The sequence below is a fragment of the Brienomyrus brachyistius genome, chromosome 18 (assembly GCF_023856365.1).
Source record: "Brienomyrus brachyistius isolate T26 chromosome 18, BBRACH_0.4, whole genome shotgun sequence".
NCBI classification, from domain to species: Eukaryota; Metazoa; Chordata; class Actinopteri; order Osteoglossiformes; family Mormyridae; genus Brienomyrus; species Brienomyrus brachyistius.
The window spans coordinates 10,786,573-10,802,569 of NC_064550.1; the positions used below are offsets into that span (position 1 = coordinate 10,786,573).

The window sequence follows — 15,997 nt, forward strand, 5'->3', positions numbered from 1 at the left end:
GGTCCCTATCAGTGTTGGAACCAAACCTACACCCTTAGTTTAAACATTTAAAAATGTCATATTTAGACATTAATCGAAAAGGGAACGTGAAAACTCCCTGAAAAATGACAGCGTATAAAATAAAACATAAGTAATATTACATACTAATACTCTAATGTTATGCTAAAAATCGAACGAAAAAAAGTAATTCCTTCCAAGAGCTTTACCACAAGTGAAATACGAAACAACAAAAGAAAGACAAAAAAGTAATGAACTATGAAAATGTGCCTACTTACGAAATCAGACACTGCCAGTGAAGTTTTTTCAGCCAATCCAAGTGTCATTGTCTCTGTAGAAGTGGGGTCCATTATGAAAGCATTTTGACTGTTTTGTCCGACTAATTTAAAGTCGCTTTTCCTGGAGTCTGCCGTCATATACACCTCGTAGTTCTGCATATGCTGTAAAGTTCCTGTACCTCCGGCGTCTGAGTAAAGTGTTGGATAATACGGTATAACTGGCAGATTGGACTGATAAAAGATGCGTGATTGTCTCCATCTATAGATTTTCACGGATATAATCACTACTAATGACAAAATGAAGAGGAAGGACACTACAGCCAAAGCCAGAACTAAATAAAAAGTCAGGTTGTCATTGTAATCCTTGTCGTGAGTATTGTCACTGAATTCCGAGAGTACTTCAGGGAAGCTGTCCGCCACCATCACATTAACGTTGACTGTAGCAGAGCGAGACGGCTGTCCGTTGTCCTCCACAATAACAGTAAGCCTTTGTTTCATGGCGTCTTTATCACTCACCGGGCGTATAGTTCTGATTTCCCCGTTTTGTGAGCCCACTTCAAACAGCGCCCTGTCTGTCGCTTTCTGCAGTTTATATGAGAGCCAGGCATTCTGTCCAGAGTCCACATCGATGGCCACCACTTTAGTGACAAGATAGCCCACATCAGCTGAACGAGGCACCATATCAGCCACCGAGGAGCCACCAGTCTGTACTGGGTAGAGGATCTGAGGCGCGTTGTCATTCTGGTCCTGGATGATAATGCGAACTGTAGCATTTCCACTTAATGGAGGTGAGCCCGCATCCTGAGCTCTAATTTTAATTTGAAACTCTTTAAGTTTCTCATAATCGAAAGAATGCACGGCGTGAATTACCCCGCTTTCGGCATTAACTGACACGAGAGAAGAGACGGACACACCGTTGACCTCCGAGTCCTCCAGCAGGTAGGAGACGCGCGCGTTCTGGCAGCAGTCGGGATCATTCGCTTTTACGGTGAAAATGGAAACACCGGGTGCGTTGTTTTCTATCAAACGAACATCATAAGATCGTTGTTCAAAAATAGGCGCATTATCGTTCACATCGGACACTCTAATATGTAAAGTCTTGTTACTTGAGAGAGGAGGCGAGCCTTCGTCTGTAGCTATTATTGTAACATTATATTCTGATTCTGTTTCTCTATTTAACAATTTAATTGTTTGAACGGTGAAGTAATTCTTTATAGACCATTTAATTGTAAAAGGCGAGTCTTCAGATATAATGCAATTCACCTGACCGTTTTGTTCCGAGTCTAAGTCTTTAACGTTAATAACTGCAATATTAGTTCCTGGTAAAGCGTCTTCAGAAACCGGATTAGTGAATGATGTTAACATTATAATGGGGGTATTATCATTCACATCAGTGATATCAATAATAATACCACACGAATCTGTCAAACCACCGTAATCTCTAGCGTCAACATTTATTTCGTATCGCTTATCTTTTTCAAAGTCTATACTTCCTACTACATAAATGTCACCCGATTTTTCGTCAATTTCAAACACTCCGCTTTCTGTTTCAGACATGTGTCTAAAGGAATATGTCACTTCACCATTAACGCCTTTATCCGAATCACTTGCACTAACTGTCGTCACAAGTGTCCCCTTCGGTGAGTTTTCCAGGACAGTGGCTCTGTAGAGCTTCTTGGTAAAAACTGGAGCGTTATCATTCACATCAAAAACTTTTACATTTATTCTCATCACCCCAGACATTGGTGGGTGACCTCCGTCTATAGCAGTTAATGTTAGAGACAAATCCTCCTGTTTCTCTCTGTCTACGGGCGATTGTAGCATCATCTCAATGTATTTACTACCATCAGGACGGGTCTCCTGTTTTAATATGAAGTTATCAGTCGGTTTCAGACTGTAGCTCTGTATGGCATTAATACCGACATCTGGATCATAAGCGCTGTCCAGCATAAACCGCGCACCTGGCAACACGATCTCACTGATCTCAATGTTTATTTCATCTTTCGGAAATTTCGGGGCGTGATCATTCACATCCATTATTTCTATTTCTACTTCAATTAACTGAATTGGATTTTCAAGAATAATTTCAATACTGAAACTGCACACTGCTGTTTTCTTACACAAGACCTCCCTGTCTATTCTCTCATTGACCACCAGTATTCCTTTGTCTGTGTTCAGCTCCACGTACCGACTGCTATCTACGGCAACGATCCGAGCTCGGCCGCTTTTCAGCCTTTTAACGTCAATCCCCAAATCCGCAGCGATGTTGCCGATGACGGAGCCTTTCACCATCTCCTCCGGAATAGAGTATCGCATTTGTCCCTGAGCTACATAACAAAACCAAAGGAAAATCATCCATAATCGTACTTGCCCGTTTCCAGTGCTGGTTATTTTTCTGATACCCATTTCCTCCGTCTCAGTTTTCATATAAAAATTCTGAGGACGTTTTATAAAACGTGAAAAACCATCCTGCCAAATTAGCCTTCCGATAACAAAGCAGTAACCATGAGGATGTTAAAATGCCTTTTCCGAATACAGATCCGCGACATACGATCACTGAGCTCTTTCCTCCGCCCTTTTCTGATGAAATGGCCCGGTACTGAACACAAACTGCGCCTGGATCTCCGTGAGCCGCAGTAATAAGGGAGTCAGATGGATCCCGCCGCAGCTCGTCACCTTATAGCCAACAGCGGCCCTTACAGTCCTGTGAGGGAAACGCTGCCACGTTCTATGTTCGCAACATTTTCTATCCTGTAATCTCTGGCTGCTACAACATACAATCAGGGTAGTAAAATCAACTTGCTTTTCATCAAATACAAGCTAGTTACTTGTTACTTTATTCATGAAGAAACAAAAAAATTATTCTCTACATCCTTCAAAGTTTGTGCTCAGATTTGTTTTCAGTCCTTCCTGCAGGGATCAGCTTTGGGAATCGATGGATGGATGGATGGATGGGTGGATGGATGAATGGATGGATGGATGGATGAATGGATGGATGGATGAATGGATGGATGGATTAATGGATGGATGGATGGATGGATGAATGGATGGATGAATGGATGGATGGATGAATGGATGGATGGATGGATGGATGGATGGCTGTTTCATAAGGTAATTTTTATTTTTTGCAAGCTCCTTCAGTAAGATCGGCTTCACAAACATGTTTATATAGCAACTTCAAATTCAGGTACAATAATAATGTTGATTTTTTATGTTCTGTTGTAACTTAAAGGAGAAGCATCGCATTGTAACCACATCAGGACTCTGTGATTCAAAACAATTAGAACATATTATTATTATTATTATTATTATTATTATTATTATTATTATTATTATTATTATTATGTAATAACAGGAAACCATGAAAGTACAGATACCCAGTCATACATTCATACACAATCGGTATGTTCAGTAAACATTCAGTGGTATGTATAATTTGCATTATGTTGCTTGTGTTTTCTAATATCTTTTCATGTATCAATATCATGCATCTTACAATCACTAATTCACTGCTTCCTTTCTGTACTGGGCCTGGAAATCGCAGTGTCTCAGGAGAAGAAGCTCATGTATATATATCTCTATATACATGAAGCAGGAGGAACATTCAGGAGCACAACCCAAAAAATATGTAGGATCAGTGATACCAGCTGAGTCACCCGGCCTCCCTGATGTTACTGAAGGTTTGGTTTTGTGTCTCGTTACACAGGACATGTGGGATGATTTACACTATAACAGGAATTGGACAGTTTCTACAACATTCATTTTCTTTCTTGTCAGTAGCTTATTTTGTCTGAACACAAAAGCTTATTTACTTTATGTTCTTTTGAATGTTTTTACTTTCCATGTCAGTTGAGCCCTATTAATATGCTGTAATACCAGAAGTTTGCGGACATTTCTACACTGTAAAAAAACGTTTAAAACTCTGGCAGCACATTTGCCAAACAGTTATTGTTAAATTACGGTTAAATACCAAATGTTATTTTACAGTACATCTCTGCAAACAATTTCAGGGCTGTCCCACATGTGTACTATAATGATACAGCCAAACGCTGGTGAAATTGCAGATTTGGACTATATATATATATATATATATATATATATATATATATTTCAAAAAGTTATAGCTATTTAACTATAAAAGTGACGTGACAATAGAAACATTATTGATATTAGGCCTTTTTAATAGAATTTAGTAAATGGTTGGTTGCAAATACGTAGTGATGATTCAAAAGTAGATTTATTAACTTACCAAATCTCGCTCATCAAACATGTTTTTTTCATTCCCCGCAAACTCCATTGTTTCGGCAGACTTGGGATCCATTATTAAAATGTTCTGACTACTGGGTCGGACAAACTTACAGTCACTCTTCCTGGAGTCAGTCGTCATATACACCTCGTAGTTGTGCATATGCTGTAAAGTTCCTGTACCTCCGGCGTCTGAGTAAAGTGTTGGATAATACGGTATAACTGGCAGATTGGACTGATAAAAGATGCGTGATTGTCTCCATCTATAGATTTTCACGGATATAATCACTACTAATGACAAAATGAAGAGGAAGGACACTACAGCCAAAGCCAGAACTAAATAAAAAGTCAGGTTGTCATTGTAATCCTTGTCGTGAGTATTGTCACTGAATTCCGAGAGTACTTCAGGGAAGCTGTCCGCCACCATCACATTAACGTTGACTGTAGCTGAGCGAGACGGCTGTCCGTTGTCCTCCACAATAACAGTAAGCCTTTGTTTCATGGCGTCTTTATCACTCACCGGGCGTGTAGTTCTGATTTCCCCGTTTTGTGAGCCCATTTCAAACAGCGCCCTGTCTGTCGCTTTCTGCAGTTTATATGAGAGCCAGGCATTCTGTCCAGAGTCCACATCGACGGCCACCACTTTAGTGACAAGATAGCCCACATCAGCTGAACGAGGCACTATCTCTGCGACCGAGGACCCACCAGTCTGTACTGGGTAAAGGATCTGAGGCGCGTTATCGTTCTGGTCCTGGATGATAATGCGAACTGTAGCATTTCCGCTTAATGGAGGTGAGCCCGCATCCTGAGCTCTCACTTTAATTTGAAATTCTTTAAGTTTCTCATAATCGAAAGAATGCACGGCGTGAATTACCCCGCTTTCGGCATTTACTGACACGAGAGAAGAGGCGGACACACCGTTGACCTCTGAGTCCTCCAGCAGGTACGAGACGCGCGCGTTCTGGCAGCAGTCGGCATCATTCGCTTTTACGGTCAAAATGGAAACACCGGGTGTGTTGTTTTCTGTCAAACGAACATCATAAAATCGTTTTCCAAAAACCGGTTCATTATCGTTCACATCGGACACTCTGATATGTAATATCTTATTACTAAAGAGAGAGGGTGAGCCGTGGTCTGTAGCCTTGATTGTAATATTATATTCTGCATTTGTTTCTCGGTTCAAATATTCCCCAGTCTGTAATACAAAGTAATTCGTTAAAGATGATTTTATTACAAACGGACTATTTTCGCTGATCACGCATGTGACCTCGCCATTTTCTCCCGAGTCCAAATCTTTAACGTTAATAACTGCAACAGTAGTTCCGGGTAAAGCGTCTTCAGAAACGGGATTAGTGAATGAAGTTAACGTTATAATAGGAATATTATCGTTCACGTCGATTATATCAATAATAAGTTCACACGAATCTGTAAAACCACCGTGATCTCTAGCTTCAACGTTTATTTTATATTTCTGCATAGTTTCAAAATCTACACTTCCACTAACAAAAATCTCTCCGGATTTTTCATTTATTTCAAATACGTCACTGTGTTTCTCAGTGATATGTCGGAAGGCGTATGTGACTTCACTATTAATGCCTTTATCTGAATCAGTTGCACTTACTTTTGTTACAAACGTCCCTTTTGTAGAGTTTTCTGAAACTTCGGCTTTGTAATGCTTTTTTGTAAAAACCGGAGCGTTATCATTTGCATCCAAAACCTTTACATTTATTTTCATCGCCCCGGACCTCGGTGGGTGACCTCCGTCTATAGCAGTTAATGTTAGAGACAAATCCTCCTGTTTCTCTCTGTCTACGGGGGACTGTAGCATCATCTCAATGTATATCATGCCATCAGGCTGGGTCACCTGTTTCAACACAAAATTATCAGTCGGGTTTAGATTGTAGTTCCGTATGGTATTAATCCCTACATCGGGATCATAAGCGCTGTCCAGCAAAAATCGTGCACCAGGCAACGCCGTCTCACTGATCTCAATATTTATTTCATCTTTCGGAAATGCTGGAGCATGGTCATTAATATCCATTATTTCTATAATAATCCTATATAATTCGATTGGATTTTCGAGAATAATTTCGGTATTGAAACTACATGGAGATCTTTGATTGCAAATCGTCTCCCTGTCTATTCTCTCATTGACCACCAGTATTCCTTTGTCTGTGTTCAGCTCCACGTACCGACTGCTGTCTCCGGCAACGATCCGAGCTCGGCCGCTTTTCAGCCTTTTTACTTCGATTCCCAAATCCGCAGCGACATTGCCGATGACGGAGCCTTTAACCATCTCCTCCGGAACAGAGTATCGCATTTGTCCATGAGCAAAGTGCAAAATGGAAAGGAAAATTATCCAAAGTCGTACTTGCCCGATGATGTAGCGGGATGCTTCCCTGATGGCCATTTCCTCCGTCAGTATTTAATGCAAAAACCACAACGATTTTTCCTCTAGTAGACGCCCATCCTACACTTGAATCACCATAAAAGACATTTGCAGTACTTCCGATATACACCTTCAGCTGTATTCACTATCTTTAATTTAATCTCATAAGAGCAAATATATACCACCAGGTCTGAGCTATTTTTTCCACCTTGTTTCCGTCGAAATCTAGCAGAATCGTTCGCACACTGCATCTGTGTCTGTCTGCGAGAAGCAGTACTGCAGTAAGGGAGGCGCTACTAAAATTCAGCTCGTCTCAGCTCGCCTCCTTAACCAACAGCGGCCCTTACAGACCTGTGTGGGAAACGCCGCCGCGCGCTCCGCGAAACAGCAGCCTAGACTGACGTCTCGTGCTACCAGAAAATATTGTCCAACTTCCTAACAAAAGGAGGTAGATATGCTCTTAATGGATTACGCATCCACTACGCAATGCTTTGAATGTAATTATTTCGGTAGTTAAATGGTGCAGTCCCTGTTCTTTTAAAATATTCTTCCATTTTCCACCCTCATGTTCAAACGTTTGACTATTCGGAGGAACCCAGTGAAAATCTGGAAAACACAAAGCAGGACTGTGATTCTCAGGTGCAACCCTGGAAGTCTGCGAGAGCAGCTTTAGTCCCGGGGTACCACTCCGCCCTGATGACGCTGAAGATTCTACCTCGTGCATTGTCGCCCAGCACACACGGCATAACGCACGCCTACACTTTAATAGGTAAGGAGTGCCAGGAGATTTCTCCAACCATTCCTTTCTAAAGTTATAGCAGCCAACTTTATTCTGCCTTCATAATGTTTTAGTTTTCCTTGCTTTAGGAATTACATCCACGTACGTTTTTTAAGCCAAAATATATTACAACACACGCTGAAAGAACTCTTTTGTTATCTATCATTTACAGTTTCACGATACATTCACCTTTTCAGTTTCATGTGACCTGATGGAGTTAACAATAAAAACTAAACTATTACAAATGAGAATGACACACATACACACACACAAATATATATATATTTCTCATACATATTCTCATTCGTAATAGTTTAGTTTACATATGAAGTTATATATATATATATATATATATATATATATATATATATATATATATATATATATATATATATATATATATATATAAAGTTATATATATATATAAAGTTATATATATATAACTTTACATCGCGATGGTGGGTCAATTTAATGAGTCCGACGTCCCTTGCAGAAATGGAAATCTGAAAATATACATACGATTACATAAAAAATTTCAATACAATAGTGATTTTATCTAAAAAGCACAATATCACAGAGATGTTTCAGCTACACCGGGAAAGAAATAAAACGAGAATGTTAATAAATCAATAAATGATGATAACGAGGGGCGGTGTTAGGATTTCACCTTTATGGGGATCACCCTACACGAAGAAATACGGGATTATCCCAGCGGGTGGAAGGGCTGCAACATAATATTTGCCAGGCGGGGGATGCAAAATATATAGTGAAGTAGAGAAGTAAGAGCTAAAAGGTGTGAGACAAAAAACGGAGGGAATGAAGTCCCACCCCCCCCCCACCCCCCAACCGGGGTCTATCCGCCTATGAGGAAGACAGTTTAATAGATAATAACTTATTCTAGCAGAAAGTGCTTCTTACACAGATACACGAATCAGCATTTAAGAAGATTTTACAAGAATGATTGCCATACTCACCAAAATAGATTCATCCATAACGGTTTTTTCACTTAGTGCGCGCTTCATTGTCTCAGCAGAATTAGCATCCGCCATTGAAACATCCTGACTACATGGTCTGACAAACCTACAGTCACTTTTCCTGGAGTCAGTCGTCATACACAAGTCATAGTTGTACATATGTTGTAAAGTTCCTGTACCACCGGCGTCTGCGTAAAGTGTTGGATAATACGGTATAACTGGCAGATTGGACTGATAAAAGATGCGCGATTGTCTCCATCTATAGATTTTCACTGATATAATCACTACTAATGACAAAATGAAGAGGAAGGACACTACAGCCAAAGCCAGAACTAAATAAAAAGTCAGGTTGTCATTGTAATCCTTGTCGTGAGTATTGTCATTGAATTCCGAGAGTACTTCAGGGAAGCTGTCCGCCACCATCACATTAACGTTGACTGTAGCTGAGCGAGACGGCTGTCCGTTGTCCTCCACAATAACAGTAAGCCTTTGTTTCATGGCGTCTTTATCACTCACCGGGCGTGTAGTTCTGATTTCCCCGTTTTGTGAGCCCACTTCAAACAGCGCCCTGTCTGTCGCTTTCTGCAGTTTATATGAGAGCCAGGCATTCTGTCCAGAGTCCACATCGACGGCCACCACTTTAGTGACAAGATAGCCCACATCAGCTGAACGAGGCACCATCTCAGCCACCGAGGAGCCACCAGTCTGTACTGGGTAGAGGATCTGAGGCGAGTTGTCGTTCTGGTCCTGGATGATGATGCGAACTGTAGCATTTCCACTTAATGGAGGTGAGCCCGCATCCTGAGCTCTCACTTGAATTTGAAACTCTTTAAGTTTCTCATAATCAAAAGAATGCACGGCGTGAATTACCCCGCTTTCAGCATTTACTGACACGAGAGAAGAGGCGGACACACCGTTGACCTCCGAGTCCTCCAGCAAGTAGGAGACGCGCGCGTTCTGGCAGCAGTCGGCATCATTCGCTTTTACGATGAAAATGGAAACACCGGGTGTGTTGTTTTCTATCAAACGAACATCATAGGATCGTTGTTCAAAAACTGGTGCATTATCGTTCACATCGGAAACTCTAATATGTAAAGTCTTGTTACTTGAAAGAGGAGGCGAGCCTTCGTCTGTAGCTATTATTGTAACATTATACTCTGAGTCTGTTTCTCTATTTAGCATTTTAATTATTTGAACGGTGAAATAATTTTTTGTAGACCATTTAATTGCAAAGGGAGAATCTTCAGATATAATGCAATTCACCTGACCATTTTCTCCCGAGTCTAAGTCTTTAACGTTAATAACTGCAATATTAGTTCCAGTTAAAGCGTCTTCAGAAACCGGATTAGTGAATGATGTTAACGTTATAATGGGAATATTATCATTCACGTCAGTGATGTCAATAATAACAGCGCAAGAATCTGTAAACCCACCGTGATCTCTCGCTTCGACATTTATCTCGTATCTCTGATCCTTTTCAAAATCAATACTTCCGCTTACATAAATGTTGCCCGATTTTTCGTCGGTTTCAAACACTCCGCTTTCTACTTCAGACATATATCTGAAAGAATATGTCACTTCACCATTAACGCCTTTATCCGAATCACTTGCACTAACTGTCGTTACAAGTGTTCCCTTCGGTGAGTTTTCTAGGACAGTGGCTCTGTAGAGCTTTTTCGTAAAAACTGGAGCGTTATCATTCGCGTCCAAAACCTTTACATTTATTTTCACCGCACCGGACCTCGGTGGGTGTCCTCCGTCTATAGCAGTTAATATTAGAAACAAATCCTCCTGTTTCTCTCTGTCTACGGGGGATTGTAGCATCATCTCAATGTATTTACTACCATCAGAACGGGTCTCCTGTTTTAATACAAAGTTATCAGTCGGTTTCAGACTGTAGCTCTGTATGGTATTAATACCGACATCGGGATCATAAGCGCTGTCCAGCATAAACCGCGCACCGGGCAACGCGGCCTCACTAATCTCAATATTTATCTCACCTTTAGGAAATGTTGGAGCATGATCGTTTATATCCATTATTTCTATCTCTACTTCAATTAACTGAATTGGATTTTCAAGAATAATTTCAATACTGAAGCTGCACACGTTTGTTTTCTTACACAACACCTCCCTGTCTATTCTCTCATTGACCACCAGTATTCCTTTGTCTGTGTTCAGCTCCACGTAGCGACTGCTGTCTCCGGCAACGATCCGAGCTCGGCCGCTTTTCAGCCTTTTAACGTCAATCCCCAAATCCGCAGCGACATTGCCGATGACGGAGCCTTTTACCATCTCCTCCGGAATAGAATATCGCATTTGTCCATCAGCTACATAAGAAAAACAAAGGAAAATCATCCATAGTCGTACTTGCCCGTTTCCAGTGCTGGTAATTTGTCTCATACCCATTTCCTCCGTCACAGTTTTCGTATTAAAATCACAATGCTGTTTTATAAAACGTGAAAACTCATCCCGTAAAATTAGCCCTCCGAAAACAATGCAGAGACCAAGGCGATGTTAAAATCCCTTTTCTGAATAGAGACCCGCGATATACGATTACTGAGCTCTTTCCTCCACCCTTTTATGATGAAATGGCCCGGTACTGAACACAGACTGCGCCTGGATCTCCGTGAGCCGCAGTAATAAGGGAGTCAGATGGATCCCGGCGCAGATCGTCACCTTATAGCCAACAGCGGCCCTTACAGTCCTGCGAGGGAAACGCTGCCACCCTCTTTGTAAGGCAACAAATTCTATCCAGTAGTCTACAATAAAGTACTGTTCAGGTACTAAAATTAATTTGCCATTCATCGAATATAAGGCAGTTGCTTTGCTCAATAACCAGTTACTTGTTGCTTTATCCACAAAGAAACTAGAAATGATTCTCTACTTCCTTCAAAGCTTGTGCTCAGATTTGTTCCCCATCCTTCCTGGGTTCAACTTTGGGGATGGATGGATTTCAGTTTTGCCTTTTAATATTCATAGACTAGAAGTGTACTTCCTAATCCATTTGTGAAAGTATTCTTCTTTTTGGGATGGGCACTATTAGCACCCAGCTGAATATCTGCATATCTGCAAACAGAGCACATAATAACGGGCGACTTTTGTGGACTTAAAAGCAGCATTTCCCAAATTTCACCAACACATGCACTGGGCCACATGTGGGAAAAGTGTTCTGGACAAAGTCTACTCTTAATTAAACAGGGATACAGGGCTATACCAACACCTCTTCTGGGCCAATTGGACCACATATCCCTGTTCATTTTACCAGCTTACACCTCCCTCAGGAAAACAAATGGAGTAATTTTGAATCTCACGACTCGGAGTAGTACACTACATCTGTACTCTCCTATATCAAGCACTGCACCGTCAATAAGGTAAAACGCATCAGGGTATATGCCAACCAAATTAAATTTATCTGCGCTAAATTTAAATGGATGGTGATGCTGCGTTGATGGAGGAGCTGAACTGCTTCTTTGCCCGATTTGTAAAAAAAATACCAGATCTGACTACATCACATCCAGTGGTGAACACCAGCCACATCTTCAGGGTGGGGGAGCATGATGTGAGACGCATGCTATGAGCAGTAAACCCCAGTAAAGCGGCAGGACCTGACAGCATCACAGGTAGAGTGCTGAAGGCCTGTGCAGACCAGCTCACGGGGGTTTTCACTAAAATATTCAGCCTGTCTTTAACACAGGCCATGGTCCCACCTTGCCTGAAGGCCTCCAGCATTATCCCTGTTCCAAAAAATACCATCAGCGGCCTAAACAACTTCCGGCCAGTAGCTCTCACTCCAATTGTTATGAAGTGTTTTAAGAAATTGGTCAGAAATGACATCATTGAAGGACTTCCACCCACGTTCGACCCCCATCGGTTTGCATACAGGAAACACAGATCGACGGAGGATGCAATAGCCTCAGCCGTCCACATACCCCTGACCCACCTGGAATAGAAGGACAGTAATGCCAGGCTTCTTTTCGTTGACTTTAGCTCTGCATTTAACACGATCATCCCAAATGGACTGGTAACACAACTAAATAACCTTGGCTTCTCATAATCCACCTGCCTCTGGATTAAGGACTTTGTCAGCGACCCCCCCACAGAGAGTCAAAATGGGGCCTCAGCTCTCCACAGCACTCAGCCTCAACATCGGCTCCCTACAGGGATGTGTGCTCAGTTCCCTTCTGTACACTCTCCACGAACACCACTGCACCTCCACCCACCCAAGCAATTCTATCATCATGTTCGCGGACGACACCACAGTGGTCGGGCTCATCACAGGGGGGAGATGAGTCTGAATACAGGGACGAGGTGGAAAAGCTGCCATTGTGGTGGAGGAATAACAACCTGGTCCTTAACACCACAAAAGCAAAAGAAATAATTGTGGACTTCAGAAGAAACAGATCTGACCCTCATCCCATATACATCAATGGGGACCATGTGGAGAGGGTCTGAGGACCTAACCTGGAAGGCCAACAGCACTGCGCTGATCAAGAAGGCAGAGCAGAGACTCCACTTCCCGAGGGTCCTGAAAAACAACGGCCTAACCAAGGAGCTGCTGATCTCGTTTTACAGATGCTCTGTGGACAGTGTGCTGACACACTGCATGCCAGTGTATTTGCCAGCTGCACAGCTCAGGAAAAGGCAGTGCTCCAGAGGGTCATCAACACAGCGCAGAAGATCATGGGCCGCACTCTCCTCTGTTTGGAGGAGCTGTACGGGTCCCGCTGCCACTGTAAAACCTGCAGCATCCTGAAGGACACATCCCACCCGGCACACCACCTGTTCCAGCTGTCACCCTCAGGAAGGCGGTTCAGGTCAATAAAAGCCAAAACAAACAGACTGAAAAGCAGCACATATCCTAGGGCTGTTGCAGTAATAAATAAACACTGGAAGGGTATTTGCTCTCTATCACAGACCTGTGAAATACCTTACCGAGATAAATCTGTGCAATACTTCTTAAACTTACAATGTGCAATAACCTGCTCTGTTATGTATTTTGAACATAAGAAAATTATTTTATTTTATCTTATTGCTTTTAATATTCTATTATTTTTGTACTGCAAGGGACTGCACACAATTTTCCTTATACCTTGGTATAATGACAATTAAGTTTCTGGGTATAGTGTATAATGTAGGTAAATTTTCTTTTTAGCAAGCTGAAAAAAAGAATTAAGTTGATAAAATGTTTTGCTGTAATTTAATAAAGCACAACCATAGTACTGTCAGAAACATCACTGTAACCACATCATGCAGGACTCTCTGATTCCAGTGTTTCCCCTACCATTAAATTAGGGGGGCGCCCTGCCCCCCCCAAAGGCACCTCCTTGAAGGTCAAGTTAATTTTATTTAATTTTATTTTCTATATAGCGCCAGATCACAACAGAAGTCATTTAAGTTAGTTAATGGGATTTTCTGCTTTAAATTATCATTATTTTAAGCAATCAGCTATAACTTTTACAGCCTAACAGTTAATGTATTTGCAGATCAGGGTAAAAATCCGCAATAGGCTGCAAGGAGACCATCTTGCAGCCTGCATGCGGATCTCAGTAAATGGGCCAGACGTTTCTGACTTCACATATCAAGAGGCTCTATAGAAATGTTCTTCCAGAAGCCAAGAAAGATACACTGCAGTGACAAAAGCTGCACACTTTCTGGATAATTGTCATAAAAAAGAAATATTCTGATGTTTAGTTTATACTGACTGCTGTCATCAGAAGAAACACATGAATGCTATGATTCCTGTTGGTGTTCATATGCCCCCCCACCCAAAAAAAAGAAAAAGCTGTAAACCTAGGGGAGACACTGCATTCATAATAATTAGCATATATTATTATTATTTTTAAATTGTACATTCATACATAATCGGTATGTTCAATAAACCTTCAGTGGTATGTATAATTTGCAGAATGTTGCTTGTATTATCTAATATCTTTTCATGTATCAATATCATGCATCTTACAACCAGTAATTCATCGTTTCCTTTCTGTACTGGGACTGGAAATCACAGTGTCTCAGGAGAAGAAGCACAAACTCTGTATCCATGAAGCAGCAGCAACATTCAGCAGCACAACCCAAAAATATGTAGGAAAAGTGATACCAACTGAGTCACCCGGCCTCCCTAATGTTACTGAAGGTTTGGTTTTGTGTCTCGTTACACAGGACATGTGGGAAAACTTACACTATAACAAGAATCTGACACTTTCTACAACATTACCTTTCTGGCTTTTTTTTTTGGAACTCAAGAGCTTATATGTTTTCTTTTGAATGTTCTTACTTTCCATCTCATTTGAGGCCTCCTAATATACTGTAATACCAGGAGTTTGTGGACATCTCTAGTTATTATAAAAATTGGCTAATTAAGCCACATCAATGGCTGACTCAGGTGTATAATTAAGCAAAGAGCCGAGACGGAACACTGGAAAGGAACGTGTGGTTGTACAGAACAGATGTCTGAGTATTTGCTTGAAACCAACATAAGAAAAACAAATCAGGTCACTGAATGTAGTAAATGGATGCACTGAGTGCAATGAACTTTGTGGAAACTACAGGAAAGACACATGATGCCAAAATGACAGCTAATCAGACGAAATAGTCAGGAACTGAAAAATAACAACAACAACAATAATACTAACTGTTGGGTCTATTCTGCCATCCGGCACGTAACTTGAAAAGTAAAAAAAAAACAGTATAAAACGCTATAACTATGTGAATAAAAAACAAGATGCGACACAAGAAACATAATTAACGATATTACCCCCAATTAATGGTATTGAGCAAATGGTTGCAAATACGAAGTGTCGATTCAAAAGTAGATTTATGAACTTACCATATCTCGCTCATCAAACATGCTCTTTTCATTCCCCGTAAACTCCATTGTTTCAGCAGACTTGGGATCCATTATTAAAATGTTCTGACTATTAGGTCTGACGAACTTACAGTCACTCTTCCTGGAGTCAGTCGTCATGTACACCTCGTAGTTGTGCATATGCTGTAAAGTTCCTGTACCTCCGGCGTCTGAGTAAAGTGTTGGATAATACGGTATAACTGGCAGGTTGGACTGATAAAAGATGCGTGATTGTCTCCATCTATAGATTTTCACGGATATAATCACTACTAAAGATAAAATAAAGAGGAAGGACACTACAGCCAAAGCCAGAACTAAATAAAAAGTCAGGTTGTCATTGTAATCCTTGTCGTGAGTATTGTCACTGAATTCCGAGAGTACTTCAGGGAAACTGTCCGCCACCATCACATTAACGTTAACTGTAGCTGAGCGAGACGGCTGTCCGTTGTCCTCCACAATAACAGTAAGCCTTTGTTTCATGGCGTCTTTATC

General features: G+C 41.2%; 1 protein-coding gene across 43 annotated transcripts in view; it reads right to left on the reverse strand.

Moving 5' to 3' along the window:
- LOC125712471 (protocadherin beta-16-like) overlaps positions 1 to 15,997 on the reverse strand; it is a 108,130-nt gene that overhangs the window by 27,115 nt on the left and 65,018 nt on the right. For 8 of the 43 annotated variants that reach the window (XM_048982544.1, XM_048982548.1, XM_048982549.1 and 5 more), the window contains one exon: positions 4,525 to 5,445. The exons of 19 other annotated variants lie outside the window; for them this stretch is intronic. In XM_048982544.1, the coding sequence (XP_048838501.1) occupies positions 4,525 to 5,445 (921 nt within the window). Of the gene's footprint in view, positions 1 to 275; positions 420 to 454; positions 3,000 to 4,524; positions 5,446 to 6,237; positions 7,322 to 8,661; positions 11,225 to 15,487; positions 15,713 to 15,997 lie in introns of those variants that run through there. 16 more of the 43 variants (XM_048982543.1, XM_048982541.1, XM_048982561.1 and 13 more) reach the window with 13 other exon arrangements.